This window comes from Sciurus carolinensis, chromosome 5 (assembly GCF_902686445.1).
Source record: "Sciurus carolinensis chromosome 5, mSciCar1.2, whole genome shotgun sequence".
Classification (NCBI taxonomy): domain Eukaryota; kingdom Metazoa; phylum Chordata; class Mammalia; order Rodentia; family Sciuridae; genus Sciurus; species Sciurus carolinensis.
Genome location: NC_062217.1, coordinates 24,787,755 through 24,814,727, shown reverse-complemented (window position 1 = coordinate 24,814,727; position 26,973 = coordinate 24,787,755). Strand labels below are relative to the sequence as shown.

General features: G+C 39.5%; 1 protein-coding gene across 3 annotated transcripts in view; it reads left to right on the top strand.

The window, feature by feature from the left end:
- Window positions 1–26,396, top strand: part of Flt3 (fms related receptor tyrosine kinase 3) — an 80,184-nt gene extending 53,788 nt beyond the window's left edge. For 2 of the 3 annotated variants that reach the window (XM_047553271.1, XM_047553272.1), the window contains 9 exons: window positions 893–1,003; window positions 2,292–2,445; window positions 5,347–5,429; window positions 7,496–7,623; window positions 12,104–12,226; window positions 14,331–14,442; window positions 14,805–14,904; window positions 15,356–15,461; window positions 25,861–26,396. In XM_047553271.1, coding sequence (XP_047409227.1) covers window positions 893–1,003; window positions 2,292–2,445; window positions 5,347–5,429; window positions 7,496–7,623; window positions 12,104–12,226; window positions 14,331–14,442; window positions 14,805–14,904; window positions 15,356–15,461; window positions 25,861–25,983 — 1,040 coding nt within the window. In that variant the 3' untranslated portion in view covers window positions 25,984–26,396. Of the gene's footprint in view, window positions 1–892; window positions 1,004–2,291; window positions 2,446–5,346; window positions 5,430–7,495; window positions 7,624–12,103; window positions 12,227–14,330; window positions 14,443–14,804; window positions 14,905–15,355; window positions 15,462–25,528; window positions 25,738–25,860 lie in introns of all 3 variants that reach the window. The other variant, XR_007108766.1, reaches the window with a different exon arrangement.
- Window positions 26,397–26,973: the final 577 nt, after the last annotated feature.

The following is a 26,973-nucleotide window of genomic DNA, read 5'->3' as shown; positions in this document are numbered from 1 at the left end:
GACCCTGCCCTTGCCCCTGTTGCTCCAGCACCCACCTGGGGCAAGGGTGCTCTGAGCAGCTACACATCAGCCTCAATGGTGGGAGCCCTTTGGGTTCATCAGTAACTGCCCTCATGATGCTTCAAAGCAAGGCTTATGTGTACACTTTGTCACGCTGTCTTGGCTTCTGTCCAGGGAAAGAATGTATTGGCCGACTGATACAGGCTAGTGTGCATGGCAGTGACATCTCTCATTATCAACTGAAGACCAAGAACTTGATTAGTAGGAATGAGTCCTCTCTGCCCTCCTCTTGTTGGGCTTACTGACAAAGGGAAGATTCTAGACCTGAGGACCAGAGGCTAGAGCCAATTGCCTTGCTGACACTGTTCTTTTGGTGACTTAAACAAATTCAGGAGTCAAAACAAATAAATAGATAAAAAGAATGTTTTTCCTTCAGCATATCTGTTCATCTCTACTATGGAAGAAGATCTTGTGTTACTATTATTTTATTTGGTTGTATGTTCTGAGGGACAACTGAAGATTTTTATAAATCTAGGCAAAAAGACTGTGTGTGTGTGTGTGTGTGTGTGTGTGTGTGTGTGTGGTGTGCAGAGACTTGAATCCAGGTCCTCATGCATGCTAGGCAAGTACTATACCACTGAGCCATATTTCTAGCCTGGAAAGGCATATTATTATAGTCAACATTTATACCATAATCTTTGAAATTCTGTTTGAAGGCATAGCATATTATTATTCAAAATTCATGTATTGTTTTGGTGTCTCCTTTTCTTTTAGTTTTGAATTTAGATAGGTAATAAAATCAGCTCTGAACTGGGGAAATTTTTAATGTGTTAAACAACATAAAGTTCCTGTTTTACTTGCGTCTGACATTTTTTTATTCCTCCATTGACAGAAAAAGCTGACAGCTCTGAAAGGGAGGCACTCATGTCAGAACTCAAAATGATGACTCACCTGGGACACCATGAGAATATTGTGAATCTACTGGGGGCATGCACACTGTCAGGTAATCAGTTTTCACAAAAAACGCCTACTGCAAAATAGATTAGTTAGCCGGAAGACAAAGAAGACGTTTGTTCTCAATTTTTTTCTTTTCTCAGACTTAGTGTGGACCCCCAATTCAAGTGGAATTAGACAGTGAGCACTCCATATATTAAGTGACTGAACATAATGAATGCTCCTCTCTTATCTGCTCCATTGGGATATGTCACATAAAAATCTAACATGCTTAGAAACAACAACCCTGCCAGCACATTTTTTTGGTGTGTGGACTTTTCCCCAGCTGTGGATCTGACATAAATGTAATAGTGGAAAGAGTTACAGAACTTAGCCAGTACCCCCAATAGGCTGCTTTCAAACAAGTCACAGCCAAGGTGGGGTTTGAAAGTTTATCTTCCCAGAATTCTCTGGGGCATGCTCTCTAATTCTCTTATGTCTGTCTATGAATACTCAAATGTTGTGTCCAAGAGTGGTTCTTTCTGGGACAGCAGGACTGGGACTGGGAATAAAAGAAGATAAAAAAAGAGAAAGTGGATCTAAGAGAGGATTGGAAATATATTTCTCTTTCCTCTGGCAAACAACAGATCAGCATATATTTATACCAGCTGTGTTAGTCAGCTTTGAATCACTATGACAAAATACCTGAGATAATTTAAAAGGAGGCAAATTTTGTTAGGTTCATGATTTCATTCATGGTCCATTGGCCCTATCACCTTAGGTCTGTCGTAGCATAGTACATCATGGTAGGAATGCAAGATGAAGGAGCCCTGTTCACTCTTGATGGTCCAGAAGCAAAGAAAAAGAGAGATGTAGGAAGGGACCTAGGTCCTGATATCCCCTTCAGGGGTTCACCCCAGTTACCTAAATTCTTCCAGTTAAGCCCCATGGGCAAAGGTTTCATCACTTCCCAATAGCACTGTTGTCTAGGTATCAAGTCTTCAACTCATGGGCCTTTTGAGAATGTTCAGGATCCAAACTAGTGTACCAAGTGTTCGTAATACAGCTGGCATGCGATTCTCAGTTGCAGGCTGCAGAATACAGGAGGCCAATGGTATTGGGGAAGCCATATATCCAAGGGCCAAATAGAATGGCAAGAATATTCTAATTTCCAAAGAAGTTTAGGCAGAAAGCTAAAATTGAATTTAAGATATAAAAAGAGATAGGTTCAGAAAATGTACTTTCTCAAAGTTGGGGGAGAACTGAGCTCTCACAGAATATGTTGTATGTTGTGCAGATTTTTCTGGAAAAACAATATGGTGTTTGTATATCTATAATTAAAACTGTAACTATTTCAGGACCAATTTACTTGATTTTTGAGTATTGTTGCTATGGTGATCTTCTCAACTATCTAAGAAACAAAAGAGAAAAATTCCACAGGACATGGACAGAGATTTTCAAGGAACACAATTTCAGTTTTTATCCCACTTTCCAATCACATCCAAATTCCAGGTAAGAAGCCAGGTCAAAGTTTCATTATTATACAAGACATAGACAAGGTGTGATTGACAAATACTCTTCGGTGACCAGTTTCTAAAGGCACTGTGTGGGCCAGGAGTCTAGCACAAGTCACTTATCTTTGCTATAGAGCTGTCCCCCATTATCTGTTGTTTTGCTTAAAGAAGCTTTAGTTACCCTCAATCAACTGTAGTCCAAAATATTAAGCGGGAAAGTCCAGAAATAAACAATTCAACGAGTTTTAAATATTTTTATTAAAGTATATTGTTACAATTGTTCTCTTTTGTTATTATTGTTAATATTTTACTGTGCCTAATTTATAAATTGAACCTTATCATAATCTTGCATGCATAGGAAAAACATAGTATATATAGGATTTTGTGGTATTTGTGGTTGCAGGCATGCACTGGTGGTCTTGGAATGTATCCCCCAACTATTGCTGTAGTTGCCCTGTTGATTTGGAACCATGAGACCTTTCCTTTCCTTCAGGGCAGTTACTATTTAGCCAGTCTCTTTCTACCTGTCTAAATCAGACCCTAGAAACATATGGTTTTGAGAAAGGTTTGTAATTCAATCTTTTACGTTTCCTGGTTGCCACACAGGTATTGGTAGAAAGAATGAAGACCTGTTCCAATGTCCTTGGCTTATTCATAGAAAATAGCTCAGGTCCTGGGACTGTTGTACAAAAGGGATCTAAACTCATAAATTGGATTTTTAACTGTTAAGATGGATCGATTGGCATAACATGGGAACGTAAACTATTGGTCACTGTCTCTGGGCTCTGGGCTGTATATTCTGCCATCTGTGTGGATCCTGAGTGAGCCTTGGTCCTGATGGATTTATCATTTAAGTATGCATAAATGGATGCTTTAGGAGTTTGGTGGCATGCCCCTCCTCAGCCTTGAAATTTTTGGCTGATGACCTGAACATCACAGTGTTACAGCAGCTTTATCTGAACCAACCCATAGGCATTCTTCTACCCACAATGCATTCTTTTTCCCCTGCATAGGTGAAAGGTCTCCCTTATTCTGAAGGTAGAATTATCTGTCAAAGACTTTTCTCTTCCGGGGGTTTCTTGGGGATTGGATGGAGATTCCCAGACTTCGTTACACAGAGATACGACATCTTAAAGCCACAAAGCCCCATGGAAGTCCCCATGCATGTCTGCGAGCACTTGCCCTTATCTGTGTATCCCCATCATTTTAGTCCTCCCCTTGACCCTCATTTCTCAGTTCATATTCTGGAACTGAGAAAATTGTATAATATCATGCATATTTTTTGAGGCACTGGGGATCGAACCCAGGGCCTTGTGCATGCTCAGCATATGCTCTGCCACTGAGCTACACCTCCAACCTGCCATACATATTCTAGAAGAGAGAGTCTCTCCTAAGAGTTAGATGGGTGTGATAGCACTTCATGGGCAGTAATTAGCTCTTTTGATTCATTCTGGTCATTGGAGTATTAAATACCTCAAAACAATTAAGTTTGGAATAGTTGTGACCTGAAAGCATGAAACTATTTTTCAAAGATATGGAAATTGTAAATTGGGATAAACTCACACACTGGAATAAATTGAATCATGATCTATTTATAATTGGTGCAGAATTCCTTAGTGAAGCATTCTATATAATATACTTTTAAAGAGATTTTCGTTGACTCTTACTTTCACAGGGAAAGGAAACAAGTTCCACAAAAACAAAACTGAAAAAAAAGGATGGTAAACTAGGGGTATAGCTCATATGCATGAGGCCCTGGGTTTAATCCTAGCACTCACATGCAAAAAAAAGAAAAAAAAAGAAAAAAAAAAAAAAACCTAACCAACCAACAAAAATGGATGGCAAAGCCCTTCAGTCTTTAGAGAAGATCTGTAGATCTGGATTATATTACATGAGCTTTTAAAGGAAAAATGGGTCAAGTTTAGAAATTGAAGAGTGAGCTGTGAATCCTAGTTCCAGTGTTTATTAACTTTGTGCTGAAACAAATCATATTTATCTCACCAAGTCTAATTTCTTTTTTGTAAAGCATAACTTCAACACCCAGCTTGTAATGTGACAAGGACTGAGAGATCACTTATCCTAGCTAGACCAGCAGGGCCACATACACAGATGTTTCTTTTTTTTAAAATTATTATTATTATTATTATTATTATTATTATTATTATTTTATTGTAAACAAATGGGGTACAACTTGTTTCTCTGTTTGTACATGAAGTAGAGGCATACCATTTGTGTAATCATACATTTACATAGGGTAATTGTGTTTGATTCATTTTGTTATTTTTTCCTTCCCCTCTACCCCTCTCCCACCCCTCTTTTCCCTCTATACAGTCCCTCCTTCCTCCATTCTTGCCCCCTCCCACCCCCCATTATGTATCATCATCCACTTATCAGCGAGATCATTCATCCTTTGGTGTTTTGAGATTGGCTTATCTCACTTAACATAATATTCTCCAATTTCATCCATTTGCCTGCAAATGCCATAATTTTATTATTCTTTATGTCTGAGTAATATTCCATTGTGTGTGTATATATATATATATATATATATATATATATATATATATATATATATATATATATCACAGTTTCTTTATCCATTCATAATTGAGGGGCATCTAGGTTGGTTCCACAATCTGGTTATTGTGAATTGAGCAGCTATAAACATTGATGTGGCTGCATCACTGTAGTATGCTGATTTTAAGTCCTTTGGGTATAGACCAAGGAGTGGGATACACAGATGTTTCTAATGTAGACAAAAGTTTGACAAGTTGATGGTGTGTTTTTAATTTAAAAACTCATTTATAATTGGGATGCATTTCTCTGATGAACTTATTTTTTTAATAGAACCTCTGCTCAGAAGACGAATGTAAATAACGAACAAATTTTTCTTTAATAGTATGCCTGGTTCAAGAGAAGTTCAGATACACCAGGACTCAGATCAGGTTTCAGGATTCAATGGGAATTCAATTCATTCTGAAGGTAATATTTTATCCTAATTAGTAACACTTTAAAATGAAAACAGATACAAGAGTTTCATTTTAGCTTTTTTAAAAAGCTAAAAATGCACTGTGGCAAGGGCATTTTTTTTTCTTTGCTGATGGCAGTGATAAGCTTTGTAATGCAACTGGCTTGAAAAGCAGTGAAAGCCAACAGTTTATATTTTAAAGCTTTCATATTAATCGTCAACTAAAAACTCTGAAGAATATTTTATTTGGTCAGGTTATACTTTTTAAAGTCACAAATTAATCAGAGCCACCTTATTCCCTGATAAGTGGTAAAGACGGTGAGTCATAGAATCAGGCAGAAGTTCTGTTTCCTTCACTTTCTAGCTGGATGACTTTGGGCAAGTTATTTAAACATCTGAGTCACAATTTATCATTTTAAAAACAAGCTTAATAATACCTTTCTCACAGGACTGTTTGAAAGAGTAAACAGAAGAACATCAAGTGCAAAATAATCGTTCATAAAATGTGGTAGAAACTTGATTAGTGTTTTTTTTTTTTTTTTTCTTTTTTCAATGTGATGAATCTGCCTAGCATAATAAAAGTGTCTCAAAAACTCCTGACTAACCAGGAGGTCATCTATCATCAAGGCAGCTAGAGAATTTATCTCTAAACAAAAAGAATCTTTCTGTGACCACTCTGAGCAAAAACAGGTAGCTTTCTGCTGCCAGGAAATTGATGTAACAACTTCATAAGTATGTCTTAGTTTGGAGAAGAGACAGTAATCTCTTGAAGCCAAAGAAGGGTTCAAGGATTTCCCAGAGAGAAGGAGGAACTGGATCTGGGACCAGTGGGGTTTCTTGGCATATGGGAGGGAAAAGAATTGTAGCTTGTGCCTGTCAGAGGCATAGACAGAGGTTTATTTAGGAAAACAGGAACATTGAAGGAGAATGTGAGAGTGAGAAGACTTTGGGGTAAAGCAAGGGATGTGCATTCAAGGGAGAGTGTGGGCCATCTCCAGATGGAGAAACGACACCTCTTGGTGTGGCGGGTGTTGATGTTTATAGAGGGTTGGTTGCCAAGGACTGGACTCAGGTGAAGTCAGCACGGAGTTAAGCCATTGTCACCCGTTTTCCCTGACTTGCACATGGAACCTCATGTTCGTTTTGTTGTTGTTTGTTTTGGTACTGGGGATTGAACCCAGGGGTGCTTTACCACTGAGCTACATCCAGCCCTTTTATTTATTGTTTTCATTTTTTATTCCAAGACAGTCTCACTAATTTGTTTAGGGCTTTGCTATGTTGCTGAGGCTGACCTTGAACTTGCAGGTTTCCTCCCTCAGCGCTGGAATTCCAGGCGTGCCACTGTGCCTGGGCCTCCCGTTAGTTTTTGTAGACAAGGGCATGGGTGGGTGGGAGGTGGGCGTGCGCTGGGTGGCTCAAGAGAAGCGGCTGTTCATGGGCATTTTCTCATGTTAATGATTTGGAGGTGCTTCTTTGAAATTTAATATATCTCTCCCTTTTTTGTATCCCCAAATTCCTATTTCATTAGCCCCAACACAAAATAGCAACAAATTCAGTTTAAAGATCTTCATTGGTTTGATTTGTGATTCTAGAATCATGCATTACTTTATTCCAAAAAATAAAATAAGTGTTTCAATGGGCTGAGCAGAAGAGGTTGACAGAAGGGCTGAAGGAAGAAGAAACAAGAACAAAGAACAGGGAGGATATTCGTTTCAAAGTTGCTTTCTCAGGGGCAAGGAGAAGGAACAATAGCATCTACTTGGTTCACATCAGGTTACTTCAGGTTAAACACCCAACTGAAATGGCCTGTTTAGGAAATTTGGTTGTTATCTCTCCTGATTTCTCAGAAGATCAGATAATTTCCTTTCTTCTTGGTGATGTGGAACTTTAGCACCGGTGATGACATTTTGGTTTGATCTGTTGAACCTAATGCAGGAGCTCAATTCAAGCCTACAGGTTTCTATAAATTTTATTAAATGTACCTCATCTAACTGTGGTTTTGATAACCTTCTCATAGAAATTTGATAAGGCAAAATTTCTTAGCATTTTGGAAGAAGTCAAAGCTGGCTCTATGTTACAGATGAAGTTGAATATGAAAACCAGAAAAGACTGGAAGAAGAAGATGACTTGAATGTGCTTACATTTGAAGATCTTCTTTGCTTTGCATATCAAGTTGCCAAAGGAATGGAATTCCTGGAATTTAAGTCGGTAAGCTCCTTTTAAAGACAAAAAACTGACAAAAAAATATGAAAAGATAAACTATGAAAAAAGACGTGCTTATATAAAAGTATGAAAAAGAGACGTGCCTCTTTGTTTGTTTGTTTGTTTATTATAATGTCTCCCTTGATGCCTATCTTCTTCCCCTCTTTACTGTTGAAGTCACCAAGAATGTTAACTGACTCTTTGCTAATTGTATCATAAAGGCCTGGGATTCTTTATTAGAAAATGGCTAGCATAGCCCTCTCAGGCTGTCCAGAGTTCCCTAGAACTTACAGGGAACAAGGTTGAGATTGGAAGTCCTTGCTGCCTGCTAGTGGTGGCACAGGCCTTGTATCCAAGTGACTTAGGAGGGAAGGCAGGAGGATGGTAAATTCAAGGCCAGCCTGGGCCACTTAGTGAGACCCTGTCTCAAAATAAAAAATAAAAAAGGCTGGGGATGTAGCTTAGTGGTAGAACACCCCTGGGTTCAATCCCCAGTACCTTAAAAAAAAAAAAAAAAAAAAAAAAAAAAAAAAAAGAAAGAAAAGAAAAGAAAGAAAAAAAGAAAAAGAAAGAAGAAAGGAAGAATTTGGAAATCCCACTCATGATGAAGTGTAGCATTGTCAATCCCTCCTTGGACAGTCATTTGGGTCCTGCCCTGTACAGAGTTTGCCCCAGGGAGTGAATGGAGGACAAAACTCAGCACACTCACTCCCCTGGGCCTGTCTAACTTACACTCCTTTGTGGTGCTCTGGCTGCAGCCCCGGAGGCCCACAGTCTCTTGGATTGCTAATCCCAGATCCAGTAGGCTGTGATGGCAAGGGTATGGAGGCTGCCTCAAACTATTTTCTTGCCCCTAATTTTGCGTTCTTTCATTGCCTTTCAGCTTTGCTCTTCTCTGCCATTTCACACCACTCATACCTAGGAGCCGATTAATGAAATCCTTTAATCACTTCCTTTCGTTGTTTTCTTCTCTTCATAAAGGCAAAAGGACTACTCCCCCCACCCCCCAAGTTTTGAGTCCTTAAGTCTGCTGAAATAAGCTGGTGATAGACAAGGAGCAGGAGAAAAGGCATAACCGTTTATTTATATGCATATGTGTGTGGGGCGTCACATAAAATGGAACTCAAGGAAGGTACAGATGGTGGAAGCGTAATTCTCTTCATAGAGGAGAGAGATGTGGGGAGGTCTTTTAGAGGGGTGGCAAATGATTTTTAGGGGTAACGAATGGGCCTGAAAAACAGACAGTGGGGCTGGGAGTGTCTCAGTGGTGGAGTACTTGCCTAGCACGTGTGAGGCCTTGGATTCCATCAAAAAAAACAAACAATGATAAAAATGAAACAGAACAATCATCTGGGAAGAAGTTCCTTTGAGTGGCTAAGGGAGCTGCAGAGAAAAGCCTCATCCAACATCTGTTGAACCCCAAGAGCCATATTTAAAATAACCAGCAGACCAGGGCAACACACTTTGAGGTGACATTCCCTAGACTCCTTCACCTTCCATTACCTTCCTTCTCTTTATTTCTAGACTTTTTCCTGCTCTACTTTCTTTACATGTCTTATTCTGTTCCTCCCCTTCTCTACTTCCTTTCCTTTACCTCCTTTCTCCTTTTTTTTACCTCCCTGAATTTGGAAAGATGGATTTCAACTGTTGTTTTTTGCCTTTAATGGTGCCCATGCCTGTAGTCTCAGGTATTCAGGAAGCTTAGGTGGGAGAATCACCAGTTTCAGGCCAGCCCAGGCAGCTTAGTAAAACTCGGTCTCAAAATAAAGGCGAAACCCTATCGTCTCAAAATCTGCCCATCTCTCCCATCCACCTGGGGCACAGCCTTCTCTTCCTTCATTTTCTTGCCTGCTGTTTGGATTTCCCTTGCTCAGCCTTCTTGCCCTCCTTACTCTTTGTTGTTGTTCACTTAAACATGGACAGTAGTGCTTTCACAAATATCTATAGATGTTGGAGAGCATCTACCTAGATTGCCTGGCCCAGTTTGCTGCCAGCTGTTAAGTAAATACAGAAGGTCCCCACCTGTGATGGTCCCTTTGGTTTTTCAACCTGAGGAAGGTGCAAAAGCCATATATATTCAGTAGAAACCATGCTTGGAATTTTGAATTTGGATTTTTCCCTGGGCTAGTGGTGTGTGGTCTGATCCTCCTTGTGAGGCTGAGCAGCAGCATTGGTCACACCTAAGTCACTCTGTGATCATGAGGGGAAACCACCTATAGTGCATAGTTGCTAAGCTAAGCTGTTCAGTGGGATAGATGTATTCAATGCAGTTTTGACTTTTGGTCTTTGCCAACTTACAATGGGTCTATTGGGATGCAGCCACATCATAAGTTAAGGAGCATCTGTTCCTAAACTACTCACAAATGGCAGTCAAGGGCAATGCTTCCCCTGCCCCCCTGGGCTTGTACTAACACAAGCTTTGGAAGAATATCCATTTTTTTTTTAGACCTTCTTCCCTTTTGTCTTCTCTGCAGGCCTTTCCCTCTGAATCATGCACATTGCTCTTTCCTGCTTCCCCTCCCTCTTATTGCTTCTCTGATTGTCTCTCAATCTCCTCCACAGGCTCTTTGACTTCTTCACACATTCGTTGAGCACTGGCTATGTACCTACTCTGTGCTAGGGGGAGTAAGAGCATCGATGATGATATAACTCCTGGGCTCAAAGATATTATGTTTGATAGGGAAGAAAGAGATAAGCAGACATGCAAATCAAAGATGACAGTATACTGTGATTTAAATAAATTCTGAGAATGAGAACCTCAGGGAGAGACTTGTACATGAGGCCTAACCAGGGAGTCATGGAATAGAAAAGACTTTTTTTTTCTTTTAAACACCAGGGATTGAACTCAGGGGCACTTAACCACCCTTTTTATTTTTTATTTTGAGACAGGATCTTGCTAAGTTGTTTAGGGCCTCCATAAGTTGCTGAGACTGGCCTTGAACTTGGCAATCCTCCTGCCTCAGCCTCCTGAGTTGCTGAGATTACAAGTGTGTGCCACCACGCCTCGCCTAGAGAAGATTTTTTTGAAGGAGTTCATCCTTGGGCTAAGGGAAATTTTTGAAGAAGAAAGAAAACCGGCAGGGAACATGGGATAGGGTAGGGATTATGGAATCAGGAGGAGGAGTTTTGGATAAAGATAATAACTTAGATATATTCAATGTGAGTGATCCAGTAGACCTTAGTATAGTAGATAGCTGAGCACCAGAGAAGTGTTCAGGTTGTAAATAGAGATTTGGGTGATGGTAGTTGCATCCCTAGGGTTGAATGAGATGGCTTGATGAAGGACGAAGGAGAGGATGTGACTCTGGGGAAAGAGAATGGGCTTCTGAGCAGAGCCCTGGAGGAGACAGGAACCACCAGAGCAGGAGGGAGAAAACAGGAGTCCTGTACAGAATTCACAGAAGGAAGGACCTGGGGAGGAGAGCTGACCAACAGTACCAAATACCAAAGAGAGGTCAAATCAAGTAGAGCCAGGTGGGTGCCACACTGGTCAGTGCAGGCCTTAGCAGACTGGGCAGACAAGAGAGAGGGGCAAGGCAGGCTGCAGGGCCTGGTGGTAAAGAGGGTAAAATGCAAGTAGATGACAGGCACTCGAAAAATTGAATTTGGAGCAGGGTGTGGTGGTGCCTTCCTATAATCCCAGCTACTTGGAGACTGAGGCAGAAGAATGGCAAGTTTAAGTCTGGCTTGGACAAGTTGGTAAGACCCAGTCTCAAAATAAAGTATCACAAAAGGGCTGGGAGGTACAGCTCAGAGGAGAAGGCTGCTGGGTTCAATCCCCAGCACACCACGAAGAAAAGGGGGATGGTTTGGGAGGGAGGTGCGAGAGGGGTTGTGGCACAGACATTTTTGTTTTTATGGGGTTTGCTTTTATTTTTTAAAGAGTGAAGAGAGCCTTTTGGATGCTTGTATCTGGTGCCCTGTTCCTTTGAAAATCTTTCTTCAAAGAGTTAATTTTCCTGCCATACTTCTTGGACAAATGTCATGATACCTCTCAGTTCAGAAACTCCCAATTCTGCTTTAGTAAATCTCCCTGACATCATTTTTAGTTGTTTTTTTTTTTTTTTTTTTCCTGAATAGTTTCTTTGATATTACTCCATTTTATTCCTAAAGCCATTTCCCAGCCAGAAAACACCCACCTGAGGATTGAGGAGTGCTGGAAGACAATTTGAAAGTCCCTTAGTGGCTCAGCAGGGACCCCTGTTGTCGCATCTCTTTCTTATAGCAAGGTAGAACACCTAGTTCAATTCAATCTTCGTTTTTAAGAACCACTCTCCTTTGGTCTCCGGGACTGCAGCCACAAGAGCTGAAGAACTGGGCTGCTGGGTTTGCCCGGCCTGTTACATACCATGGCAACTCCTGGCCCAGTAAAGATGGGAGCCCTTCTGTCATCTGTAGCTCCTATTGAACTTGAAGCTAGAAGAAAGATTGCACCCTGTGATAGTGTCCATCACGGCAAATAACACTCTGATCTCGTTTTTCCTAGTGTGTTCACAGAGACCTGGCAGCCAGGAATGTGCTTGTCACCCATGGGAAGGTGGTGAAGATTTGTGATTTTGGATTGGCTCGAGATATCCTGAGCGATTCCAACTACGTTGTCAGGGGCAATGTGAGGCCACTACTTCGTGCATGTTTTTATTCTGCTGTTTTGTGTTTTGTCATTATTACCAGTAAACAGCTGTACTCAGTAATGCATTTTTGATTTACTGTAGCGCACACATACACAAAAACTCTTACAGCAATTTGCTTACTTATGCTTAAAAGATTTTTCTACAGCTTCAGGGAGTTTTCCATCTATAATAAAAATGGAGCAAAATAGCCACACATGTGTCCTTGGGCTAGCTAGTCAGAATAGATCCATTAGGGGCTTCTGAGTGCAGTCTTCACTTAAAGAAAAAAAATTTCATTACTTAAACACTTCTTTCAGTTTCCTTAGCTATAAAGTGACTGTTGGGTTATATTTCCAATTATGAGAAAAGCTAATAGTTAAAATAATTTTCAAAATGTACAACATAAATATTAAATATAAAATTTAAGGGCACAATAATTAAATTAAATATTAATTAATGAATATCTGTTACCCTGTTACTGTTAATGCAGGGAGACATAAAACGTAACTGAGTCTGCTTGTCAAGATATGCTTTTAAATACAAGAGAATTATTAGAAATACTAGGTGATCAATTTTGTATTTGAAAGGGTGGTTTTTAAGAATTACAAGACCTGGGTTTAAGTCCCTGTTCCTAACCAAAATGAATGGTTATTCATTTTGGGGATTTTTCTCTCCATCTTTGTCCCTACTTGTGAAATATTAATAGCAACAAAAACTGGCTCAGTACTCTTTGGGGCACTTTACATATATTAATTCATCCACTTTGTAGATGCGGAAACTGAGGTACAGAAAAGTAACTTGCCATGGTAACATGGCACATTTATTTGAACACAAAGAGCCTAAACCCCAACTCTTTGCCTCACCACTAGGATACCATGTTTCCCAAGAGGGTTTTGCATTTACTTGGTAGGGCTGTGGGAATATACCAATAAAGCCAACATGAAAGCGCCTTGTTCAGGATAAACAGCCAATAAATGTGGAAGATCAAATTAAACTGCATTCCCACTAGGATCAAATGTAATCACCTTAGTTGATTTAAAATCTGCTCCTCAATTATTACAGCTGAAATCATAAATATGCTGACCACTCCTCTATGATTATGCAGCGTCTGTTCTGCTAGCCAGCTGTCTCTTATGTGGGAAGGTGAATTCCATTTAGAACCGCAATTAATTCTTTTAATGAATTAAATGAACCAGACTAGCCCGCTTGATTTGTTCAGCTCCTCCATTTGTGTATGGGACTTAAAACAGGGTTTCTTTCTTGGTCTTTGATTTTACTTGGCAGACTCGACATGTGCTGTGACAGGCTCCTTGATCCATGAAAAATAAAACCAGTACAAAAGGCTCTGTCTCGGGAACCTAACCATCCTGTGTCCTGAGTCAAATCTGAGGTGGTACTAAGTCAAAACTCCCCTTTCATGCTACTGGAAATTATTAAAACCGCAGAAACCAGTCTGGTATCATTTCTGGAAGTGATGACATAAGTTCCCCTCACCATATTCTTGGGGACAACATTTCTACTAATGTTCTTCTGAGAAGTGCTTTAACAAGATTATACACTAATGTACTCTGAGCCCACTTCCCTGCAGGCAACTGACTAGCTCTTCTTTAATGGAAAGCATCTAATTACTGCTACATTTACCACTTTCAAGCCCCAGCTTTTGTTCAAGATGAGTTTTAAACATTATATTTATATATAATCATATATATATATATATATGTATATAATGGCTACTACTATTAGAAAGTTAACTTGAAAGTGAACTACTTTCACTTGAGGAATATGATTTTTCTCAATTAAATATTAAGGGAAGCATGGCATAGAGGCACATGCTTGTAATCCCAGTGACTCAAGAGGCTGAAGCAGGAGGATTGCAAGTTTGAGGCCAGTCTGGGCAATTTAGCAAGATCTGTCTCCAAATAAAAAAATGGAAAGGGCCGGGGATGTGGCTCAGTGGTAAGTGCCCCTGAGTTCAATTCCCCAATTAAAAAAAAAAAGGAGAGGACTTAGGAAGAGAATACATTTCATCATTTAATGAAAGAAAAGAAGCCATGGACTGTACGTGGGAAATTTACCAGGGATCTCCTCTTGGGTTTTGTGTAGGCCCGTCTGCCTGTAAAATGGATGGCTCCTGAAAGCTTGTTTGAAGGGATCTACACAATTAAGAGTGATGTCTGGTCATATGGAATATTGCTCTGGGAGATATTTTCACTTGGTACGTTTGGCACTTTGCTGGTCTCCCTGGGCTCTGGGTCTTGCGCATTCTGCTCCCTCTGCACCCCTCCCCCACCCGTGTGCCTCCTAAACAAGAGGGTGGAGAAAATGCCACCTGGGCTTTTCCCATAGCTCCTGGTCTTGCTTCTGTTGCAAAATGTGCCACTTGATGTGTTACTTGTTGATGTCCCTAAGTCGTCTTCCTCACTGGTCGGTAACCTGCTTGGGAAGCCTTATGACTCTATCCATCTGCAGCCCCTGCTGCAGGCTGTCTGGCACTTGGGAGTTTTGATACATGTTTGCCATGAATGGATAAACAAACGAAGGAACGATGAATGGCGACGTCTTTCCTCTTTTTCTCAGGTGTGAATCCTTACCCTGGCATTCCGGTTGATGCTAACTTCTATAAACTCATTCAGAGTGGATTTAAAATGGATCAGCCGTTTTATGCTACAGAAGAAATGTAAGTTCAAATCGGACAGTAGATTGATTGGTTGAAATCAGAAATTTTCAATCTGTCCAAATGCATGACAAAAAAAAAAAAAAAAATGGTAAAAACTCCTTAGTGCAAAGTTCATATAATTTGTCATGAAAAAGCTGACAATAATCTTCCTGTTTGAGGGACTCTGACTGAACCTTGCCTGTTCTCTGAGGCTTCTGGGTCTTACTTACTTTACTTGAGAGATCTGTGAGGATGAGACTCCATCTCCTTCATTACAGGTCATTAAAGGCATTTCTGTTCATCTTCTAATTTCTCTTTCTGATGTGAGTACAAAATCTAGTAGAGTACTTTCCATAAAATAAACATGCCATAAACACATAGCTCTACACTAAATGTGCTTCATCATGTGGAAAACATTCCATTTTAGTTCATCTGTGTCCTCATCTTGGTGCTTGTTCTCTTGCTTTTACAGATACTTTATAATGCAATCCTGCTGGGCTTTTGACTCAAGGAAACGGCCGTCCTTCCCTAACCTGACTTCATTTTTAGGATGTCAGCTGGCAGATGCAGAAGAAGCGGTATGTAGCAACCAGAACTTGATATTACTATAAAGGAAATTAGTAATTTACAACATTTGTTGTTGACTTCCTGAGATCCAAATGTATCAAGATGTCTTTCTCGTCTCAGTTCATCTAGGTTGCCCCTTGAAAGTTGCGTAGGATGAGACCTATTTATTGAGAAGTGTTTTTAGGAGAAAAAAAAAAATCTTTCCTGGAGATTTCAGTCAATTGATTTAATAAAGTAAAATTCAGCACAGAGGATTGGACAACTAAATAAAACTTAATTCCTCCAAAAGCCACTAGCCTTCCCTACTTCAACATGAAGCTTTAGTACAGACTAATCACACAGGCCAATCATATAGCATGGTAGAATGGAAAGAGCATTGGCCTGGGGTCATGAGAGTTAAATACCAGCTCCTAATACCGTGCCCGTTATGACAAGTCACTTTACTTCTCCTGGCCTCAGTGTTTCCCTCTGTAACATGGGTTGCCAGGCTAGATGATCTGTGAGCTTTAGGAACTTGGGATTGCATTGCTAATCCGTTCCCCAATAACACCACCTGGTATAGTGAAGACAGTTATCCTCAGATGAAGTGAACAAAAGATGAACCTTGAACTCCCAATACCTAGGATTGCATCCTGGCTCTAATTATTTACTTTTCCTATGATTCATCTTTAGTCAGTATTTTTAGGGGGTCAGTCCCACTTCTTTATCTGAAATTAAAAATATTACTTCATGGAGTTGTAAAAAGGAGTAAATAAGATGATGTATGTGAAGACTTCACCTATACTGGGAAATTGGAATTTACTCACTAAATGTTATTTAAATATAAATATGATGGGGGGCTGGGAGTAGAACCAAGGACCTTGAGCTTGGTAGGCAAGTACTGTACCACTGAGCCACACACCCCCAGCCCTGCAGCCCCATAAATCTGATTCTTTAAGTGAATCCTCTGTCCTTGTTTCTAATTGCTGAGTCCATATTCAATTCTTGTTCTATAGGCCTATTTAGATGATGTGTGCCCTTTCTTCCTGTGATTTTTCTTAAAAATCACATATAGAAACTAAATTATTGTCAGGGAATTAGGTCAAAAGGTTGAGAGATGGAAAGCCCCCAAGGTACTTACAGGCTGTTGGGCAGATGACCTATAAAAGATAATGTCTAAGAAAAACTGAAAGAAGAGTTATAAAAAGATACAAAAAATGAGCTGGTGGAGTAAAGAGAAAGGATTGACTAATGCTTACTGTTAGATAGTTGGGGGATTCATGAAGGAATCTGAACCAGGCATGAAGAATGAAGAGCATTTTTTCTGTTGAAGGATGGAGGATGGATAGGATATTCCAGGCTCAATGAACAAAACAAATAAAGGCTTAAGATAGAGAGGTGAGAGCTACTGTGACTGTGGCTGACAAGTAGGGCGGATGGAGGAATATGGAGGGAAGCCAGACTGCAAAGGTGGCCCGACTAGGCTGAAGAACCGCTTGGCTTGTTCAGGACCACCTGGGCTTTGGATTGAGGCTTTCCTTTCATGTCTCCAGACCCCAAAGATGTTCAAAGCCCCTTTCTTCTATTCAGGAAGCCTGTTCAGTGCCTGTTGAATGGCAACTTCTTGGATGATCCCGTCCTAAGTGAATTCATGGTCAAAGCTATACAGTTAACAGATTTTCCTCCCAATCCCTTCTCCCTGCCCCCTGCCCCTTCCAGATGAAGGCTTCTTTTTCCTACCAGCATTGAAGCCATGGGTAATCCACAGGAAAAAAAATCAGTAGCTCCTCAACAAGTTGGAAAATGGCGCCATCTCTGGGTGGAGCCCCTGACTCAGGGCTCAAGCCCCTTGCTCCATTCTGAGGCAGTCTGAAGGAATGAAACAGATTGGGTTTCTGCCCACACCTGCCCCCTCTGCTGGGCACTTTTGTGCAAGGCATAATCCACACAACCTTACCAGGCAGCCTGGCCCGCTAAGAGCAAGCCCTTGCTTCTCTGCTGACGTTGCTGCTCCATCTCTTAAACACAATCCGGTCTTATTTCTTGGATGGGAGAACAGCATGGTCAGCATGACCAGGGTAATTTTCTCGGGACATCCATGAGCGATTGTGTAGAATCTGCATCTTCAAGGACTAAGGAAGGAAAATGGCTCTCAGAGAACTAGAGACAAGGGATGGAAAATACGTAGAGAAAGCATAGGTTATGACATTTAGATCTAATCTTAACACCCGCAGGGTTAGATCAGGGGATCATTGAGATGCATGCTCGGGTGTTATTTAGAGAGTGGTGAATCAGTGACAGTTTTCAGGATGGGACTGGGATGTAGCTCAGTGGTCGAGTGTGTGCTTAGTATGTTCAAGGCACAGGGTTCAATCCCCAGCACCAAAAAAAGAAAAAAAAAATGTCTAGGATGAACAAACAAGCTTTAATCTTCAAGACCCAGATCAAAGAATCTTTCCTCTAGCAAAACTTCCTTCAACTTCCTGTGTCTGATCTTAGGCTCCTTCTGAATTTCCATAATCCTTTATATATATATATATAACTCTGTGTGAGACTCAACTCATTGTGTGCTACTTTTGTTCTGTGGGCTGTCTTTCCCATCCCCAGCTCGATTCATAAAGGCAAGGGTGATACCCCGCTCATCTCCACGACGTGATGTAGTACTTGCTGCATGTTTGTTAATTAAGTGAATAAATGTCAGCATGGAAGTAGGTTAGAAAACACCTCTGTTTTGCTCATTGTTCTAACTAATCCCAGCTGCTGGTACTTCTGGAGGAAAGGGAGGTGGGGGCGACAGGGGAAAGAGCAAAAGCAAGGCGAAAAATCAAATGTAAGGACACAAATGAAGAGGTGACTGGAGATGGGGCTGAGCAACCATGAGGGAGGGGACGAGGCAGCGGCCGGGTCGGGGTGGAAGGAGGCGACTGACCTCACATGGTCTCCTCTTCTTCCTCACATTTTGTTTGTTTATTTTGAGATGGGATCATGGGGTCTTGGGGTCTTGCTGTGTTGCCCAGGCTGGTCTCTAACTCCTGGGTTCAAGGGCTTCTCCTGCCTCAGTCTCCAAGCAGCTGGAACTATGGGCCCAGGATACCATGCTCTGCTTCACATTATTAAAAAAATTTTTTTAGCTGATACATAAAAATGTCAAAATTGTACATATTAGTAGGATATCACGTAATACTTTGATAATGTTTGAATCAAGTTAAACATATTTACTTCCTCATCATTTTCCCTCTTATGCCTTCCCCCCAAATTATAGGAAAAAAAAAATACATATATATATAGCTATGTGTCACTTAATGGGGTGAATTCTGAGAAATGCTTTGTTAGGAGATTTTGTTGTTGGGCGAACATCACAGAATGCACTTACACAAATCTGAATGAAATAGCCTACTACACACCAGGCTGTTGGTATACAGTCACAGGTGAAGTCCATCACTGGCCAGAATGTCACCAAGTACATAGCTCTATGTGTGTGTGTGTGTGTGTGTGTGTGTGTGTGTGTGTGTGTGTGTGTTTATGTGAGGGCATAAACGCCTTTGAAAGCAAGAGATCTCATTGTGGACCAGAAATGAGCCAACAAAAGCAGTTAAGATTGGGTAGAGAGGGAACACCCACAACCAAGGATGCTCATGATAAACAGGGAAAAGTGCCAGCGTTCAGAGCAGGAAGAGGTCACATGGGATTCTGCAGAGGTTCCAGGAAGAAGCAGTCGCATTTTCAAGCAAGCATCAGATGAAATATGGATGTTAAAAGTGTTAAGAATAGAACTGGGCATGTAGCTCAGTGGTAGAGCACGTGTTTAGTATGCACACGGCCCTGGGCTCAATTCCCAGCATACACACACACACACAAAAGTAAGAATAACCACTGGCAAGATAGAAATATAATACACAACTTTTGGTTCGTATAGAAAAAAGGAAAAGGACCATAGAAAGCATCATCGACCATTAAAACAAGGAAGAAAGAAACAAACAAACAAAAAAAGAAATCTTGGAAATAGCAGAAAATGGCAAGAATTAGTAATCCTGCTAACTAAAGAGAATTTCAGAATAATTAAAATTGTTATCATACAGGCCAGATTTACTAACCTGAAGGCAATGAAATGAAAAATCACTAACAGTCACCAAAAAATCTCCCCAAGGGCTAGGACTGTGGCTCAGTGTAGAGCACATGCCCAGCAAACATGAGGCCCTGGGTCCAATCCACTGCCAAGAACAAACAGACAAACCCAAATTCATGTACCCCAAATGAGAACTCATACTTCTTGAAGAAGTTATTTATTAAGATGAAGAAGGAGGAAGGAGAATAAACAAAAAAGTACAATGCTTATGTAAAAAAACAAAAAAACAAAAAAACTGTGGAAGTTACTGAAATTCTTAATTCTTTTACTAGAAAACAAAATGACTAAACTTTCAATTCAGGATTTCATCTCACTCCAGTCAGCATGGCAGTTATCAAGAACACAAGCAACAGTAGGTGTTGGCAAGGATGTGGGGGAAAAAGCACACTCATACATTGCTGGTGGTAATGCAAATTGGTACAACCTCTTGGAAAACAGTATGGAGATTCCTCAGAAAACTTGGAATGGAACCACCTTTTGACCCAGCTATCCCACTCCTCAGTTGATACCCAAAGGACTTAAAATCAGCATACTACAGTGATGCAGTCATGTCAATATTTATAGCAGCTCAATTCACAATTGCTAAACTATGGAACCAACCTAGGTGTACTTCAACAGATGAATGCATAAAGAAAATGTGGTATATATACACAGTGAAATATTACTCAGTCTTAAAGAAGAATGAAATTTGTAGGTAAATGAATGGAACTGGAGAATATCATGCTAAGCGAAATAAGCCAATCCTAAAAAAATAAAGGCCGAATGTTTTCTCTGATATGCAGATCCTAATTCACAATAAGGTGGGGAGCTAAGAAAGAACAGAATTACTCTGGATTAGGTAGAGGGGTTTGAAGGAAGAAGAGAGGTATGGTGGTAGGAAGGATAGTAAGACTTTATTACGCTATGTACACATATGACTATAAGACCGGTGTGATTCTACATCATGTACAACCAGAAGAATGAGAAGTTATACTCCATTTATGTATGACATGTCAAAGTGCATTCTACTGTCATGTACAACTAATTAGAACGAATTTTAAAAACGTTTATGGAAAAGCACAAGAAATCAAAGCAAGAATCAATAAATGGGATGGACTCAAACTAAAAAGCTTTTCCTCAGCAAAGGATACAATTAAGAATGTGAAAAGAGAGCCTACAGAGTGGGAGAAAATCTTTTCCACACGCACTTCAGATAGAGCACTTATCTCCAAATTTTATAAAGAACTTATAAAACTTTACGCCAAAAATACAAAGAACCCAATCAAGAAATGGGCCAAGGAACTGGACAGCCACTTTACAGAAGAAGACACACAGACAATTAATAAATATATGAAAAAGTGTTCAACATCTCTAGTAATTAGAGAAATGCAAATTAAACAACTCTAAGATTTCATCTTACTCCAATTAGAATGGCTATTATCAAGACCACAAACAATAATAGATGTTGGTGTAGATGTGGGGAAAAAGGCACATTTTTACATTGCTGGTGGAGTTGCAAATTGGTGCAGCCACTCTGGAAAGCAGTGTGGAGAATCCTTAGAAATTTGGAATGGACCCGCCTTTTGAACCAGTTATCCCACTCCTCGGTTTATACTCAAAGGACTGAAAATCAGCAAACTACAGTAACACAGCCACATCAATGTTTATAGAAACTCAGTTCACAATAGCTAGATTGTGGAACCAAACTAGATGCCCTTCAACAGATGAATGAATAAAGAAACTCTGGTATATATACACAATGGAATACTATTTAGGCATAAAGAAGAATAATATTATGGCATTTGCAAATAAGTGAATGGAATTGGAGAATATCATGCTAAGTGAAATAAGCCAAGCCCAAAAATCCAAAGGTCGAATGTTTTCCCTGATAAGTGGAGAATGATATATAATGGGGGGGACAGTGAGAGAAGAATGGGGGAACTTTGGATTATGTAAAGGGAAATGAGAGGGGAGGGGTATGAAAAATGGTGGAGTGAGACAGACATCATTACCCTATGTACATGTATGATTGCTCAAATGGTATGAATCTACATCGTGCACAAGCATAGAAATGAAAAGATGTACCCCATTTGTGTACAATGAATCAAAATGCAGTCTGTAAAAATATAAAAGTTAAATAAAAATAATAATAATAGTGAAAAAGAAAGTACCGATTAAAAATAAATAAATTTTAAAAATAAAATAAAATGCATCTTATAATATACTTTGTAATCTAATATAAATAACGTTTAGTTATCCATATTTCTGACATATCAGTTCTGAAAAAAAAAAGATCGCTGGCACGGAGATAACAATAAGAAGAAGAAGAAAAAAAGTTTATAGAGAGCCTGTGCAATGAAGGAAGAAGGAGGAGGGAGAAGGGGAGGAGAATGAACAAAGCAGAAAAAAGGAATTAATACCCAGGTGGGGTGACACACGCCTGCACTTCCAGCTACTTGAAAGGCTGAGGCAGAAGGATCGCAAGTGGGAAGCCAGCCTCAGCAACTTAGGGAGACACTGCCTCAGAATAAACACTATAAAGGGCTGGGGATGGAGGGCTGGGGAGCGCACTGGTGGGAGAGCACTTGGCTAGCGTATGTGAGGCCCTGGTTTCAAGGCCCAGTGTCTCAAAAAATAGTAGAGATGACGTCAGAATTAATGAAACAGCAGTAAAATAGTGATGATCAGGAAAACCAGAAATTGTTTCTTTGGACAAATGTAAATTCTAGCATTTTTGAGTGTTTATCATACACTATCCTAACCTATGACCCATAACTCACTTCATCCTCATATCAATCCCATGAAGTAGGTGCTATGTTTTTCAGATTAGTACCCTGAGGTTCAGAGAGGTTAAGTAATTTGCCAAAGGTAACACATTGTCAGAAATGGGAGTCAGCTGTTTGGATCTACTGAGCCCTGCAAATTAATATTGTGTATTAACGAAGTATAGTATCGAAGCATATTATCTTAGAAGTGAACAATTTAAAAAAAATAAAAATAAATAAATAACATCAAGAATGAAAAGGAGGATATTAACTAAGGAAACCTTTGTTTGAAAACCTAAGTTTCATATTTTTATAAGGATATTGTAGTCACATGTTATTTGTGTAAAGAGTCATGGAGAAATGTCACTTAAAGAAATGGAAAAGAAGAAATTAAAAGGAGTGCTACAAATAGACCCAGCAACGGATTGGCTGTGGGAGTAGAGAGAGAAGCTTGTGGGCCAGGACACTGAATGAGCGGCGTGGGCTAATGGGTTCAGGAGTGGCTATGTTGGGTTTTACCCTAGGGGTAAAAAGCTGAACTCAAGCAGGTCTAGTAGGTCATAACCTGTTAGATCTACTTCAGAAAACTCATGCATCAAGAGACAAGTTCATCTCAGGGTCACGGGCAGAGGTGCCCTTGTGCCACAGCGGGTTCACCATGGATATATTCTGACTCATAGGGAGATATATATAATATAATAACAATGTATGGGTAGTTTAGAAATAAGTTTTAAAACAATTTATATATATGTATAAATTATTATATAATATTTACTTTATATATTTATAATACATATAAATTTTAGTTTATATATAATAATAAATTATTATATAATATTTAGTTTATATATTATATACATAAATTTTAGTTTACATATAATATATATAAATTATTATATATTTAGTTTACATATTTATAATATATAAATTTTAGTTTATGTCTAACATATACAAATTATTATATAATATTTAGTTTGTATATTTATTATATATGTAAATTTTAGTCTCCTAGGAAGAAAAAATCAAATCAGAGCACCTAATCAGCACTACAACCATCAAAAAACAAACTGATAAAACCAAAAAGCAGTAGTGAAGGTGGAGGAAAGGAGGGAGTTTGTAAAATCTAAATAAAGAGGATGCACGATCCCTAAATCACAAGGAATTGTTAAAGACAATAAGGAAAATGTGTATACCCTCTTGTGTATAGAAAAAGTTGGAGGAAATAAACAGGTTGGCCACAATAAGATGCAAATGGCCATTAAATATACAAAAGGATGCTCCACTTTGCCTATAATGAAACATACACAAATAAGGAAGTAAGACTTGTTTCTTGACAAAGGGGCAGAGATGTGAAGGGCTGTGAATACCCACTGTTGGGAAAGTTCCAGAGAGTGGTGTTCCCAGAAGAAATAAATACAGATGGCCTCCAACTTGGATGGTTCAACTTAGGAATCTTCAACTTTACAGTGATGTGAAGTATACACATAACCATGGCTTTGTATTTTCAGTACAGTGGTCAAGAGCTTACATGAGCTATCCAACACTCCATTATCCAGTAGGCTTTGCGTTAGATGATTTTGCCCAGCTGGATGCTAATGGAAGTGTCCTGAGCACATTTATGGCTAGGTTGGGCTACGCTGCTGGATAGGTTGGATGTATTCAATGCATTTTCTTTCTTTTTTATTATTTTTTTTATTTAACTTTTAATTTTTTACAAACTGCATTTTGATTCATTGTACACAAATGGGGTACATCATTTTGTTTCTATGGTTGTACACAATGTAGATTCACACCATTTGTGCAATCATACATGTACATAGGGTAATGATGTCTGTCTCATTCCACCATTTTTCATACCCCCCTCCCTCTCATTTCCTTCTATGTATTCTAAAGTTCCCCCATTCTTCTCTCATTCCCCACTCCCCCGCCCCCATTATATATCATTCTCCACTTATCAGGAAAAACATTGGGTCTTTGGTTTTCTGGGCTTGGCTTATTTCACTTAGAATGATATTCTCCAATTCCATTCTTTTATTTGCAAATGCCATAATATTATTCTTCTTTATGGCTAAATAATATTCCATTGTGTTATATACCACAGCTTCTTTATCCATTCATCTGTTGAAGGGCATCTACAATCTAGCTATTGTGAACTGAGCTTCTATAAACAGTGTTTCTATAAACACTGATGTGGCTGTGTTACTGTAGTTTGCTGATTTTAGGTCCTTTGGGTATAAACAGAGGAGTGGGATTCAAGGCATTTTCAATTTACAATATTTTAAACTTTTTTTTTTTTTTTGGGTACTGGGGATTGAACCCAGGGCCTTGTGCTTACAAGGCCGACTGAGCTATCTCCCCAGCCCCTATTTTAAACTTTCGATGGGCTTATCAGGATGTAACCCCATTGTAATCTGAGAGCATCTGTATAACTCTTCTGCAGGACAGGCTGGCGATGCATACCACAATACAAATGTGAATCACCCCCAATCCAACAATTCCCCCCGTTTACCACAAGGATAGAAAAGGTCAGGTGTGCTTTTCCGTTTGCCTTATATAACCAACCCATCAAAAGGTTAATTAGGATACCTCAGTACCCCGGGCTGCCATTTAAAAAAATGATATGCAGCTATACTTAGTGAATAATGAAAATAGAAAGCATATTGAACAGTGATTAATAAAATAACAATATATGGGTAGTTCAGAAATAGGTTTTAAAACAGATGATACAGAGATGGGGATGTGGCTCAGTGATAGAGTACTAAGGCCCTGCCTAGGTTTGGAACCCCAGCCCTGAAAACAAAACAAAACCAAACCCAGAATATTTAGCACAATCCTACTGACACAAAACTGTGTGTGCCTAACGAGCTGTCTATATAAGAGTAGTTACCTCTTGTGAGTTTTAGCTTATATACCTTTCTGTATTTTTTTATCTAAATGAATGTGTGTTAAATTCATAATCAGAAAATAAGTAAACCGGGAGTGGTATAGTCCACGCCTGTGGTCTCAGCTACTCTGGAGCCGGAAGCTGAAGGATCACTTTGCCCCGTGAGCTTGAGACCAGCCTGGACAGCACAGGGAGCCCTTGTCAAAAAAAAAAAAAAAAAAAAATTAAACTATTTTCATTTTGGAAAAAAATTAAAAGCCATAAAACTAGCAAATGAGAACTCAAGCATCCGTCCCCTAGTTTAACTGCATCTTGTGGCCTTTCTCTTTTATTGTTTTCCTGCAGGATTTTAGGATTCCTTCCTTCTGGTACTGGGGGTGAACCCAAGCCCTTGCACAAGCTAGGCAAGAGCCCTACCACTGAGCTACATTCCAGCCCGGCTTTAAGATTTCTAAGAGTAGAAACAATAATGAAATAAAATGTTTACTCTGACTTCATTTCTCCATGAATAAGAAGACCAAAATTGGTTTGTCAATTAACTCATAGAATATCCTGTAAGATCTATGTGATGATCTATGAAAAACAATGATTGTTATTTAAATATTTTGCTATATAGACACATAGCATATCAATCTCAATTGGATGGTAATCAGTGTTCTATCTCTTTTCCATATTAGATGTATCAGAACATGGATGGCCATATTTCAGAACGTCCTTCCATCTATCAAAACAAGCGACCTTTGGGCAGAGAAGTAGATTTGGAGCCACACTCTCCACAGGCTCAGGTTGAAGATTCATAGAAAAACAAGTTAGTCTAAGGACTTCATCCTCCCGCCCACCTTAAACAGGCTGTAGATTACCAAAACAAGATTAATTTCATCACTAAAAGAAAATATATTATCAACTGCTGCTTTGCCAGACTTTTCTCTAGAAGCTGTCTGCAATTACTCTTGTTTTCAAAAAGACTTTTGTAAAATCGAATCATCCTGTGCACAAGAGCCAATAATTAACCTTATTGGTGCACCTACCTACATCCAAAGGCCTTCTCAGGCTTGCTTGAGTGAATTGTGTACCTGAGATATAGTATATTCTTGTAAATACATGAAATAAAAGCATTTTGCTAAGGAGAAGCTAATATGATTTTTTAAAATCTATGTTTTAAAATAATATGTAATATGTAACTTTTTCAGCTATTTAGTGATATATTTTATGGATGGGAATAAACTTTCTATTATAGAAATGTTCGTTGTTGAATTATTGACATGGAATATTTAGGGCAAGACTTAACTAGAGTCCATGAACCACTGAAATTGTGTGCAGTGTGTGTGTGTGTGTGTGTGTGTGTGTGTGTGTGTTTTATTAAGAAGGTCCATTCTGTCATCAGATTCTTAGAATCATCCCTGACTCCAGTCCCATTAGGTTAAGAATGACTGATGTGTCTGTTCTCTTGGGCTCCCCGCCCCTTACTTGGTTTAACTCTTGGTTCCTATTGTCCTTTGAAATCCAATACCCTTCATTCCATTGGCTTATAAACTTGGCTTGTCCTTGTCCCTTTATGCCCTAGGTGCCACTAAGTTCTGCTCCTTTTTTCTTTGTTTGTTTGGGGATTTGTTTGTTTTTGGAGATGGGGTCTTACTGTGTTACCCAGGATGATCTCAAACTCCCAGGCTCAAGTGATCCTCCCACCGCAACCTGCTGCGTACCTGGGCCTACAACCGTGCCACCACATCTGTCTCCTTTCTTTCTTCTTGACCTTCAAGTGTAATGACAATGGGTAAGTGCTCTGAGCC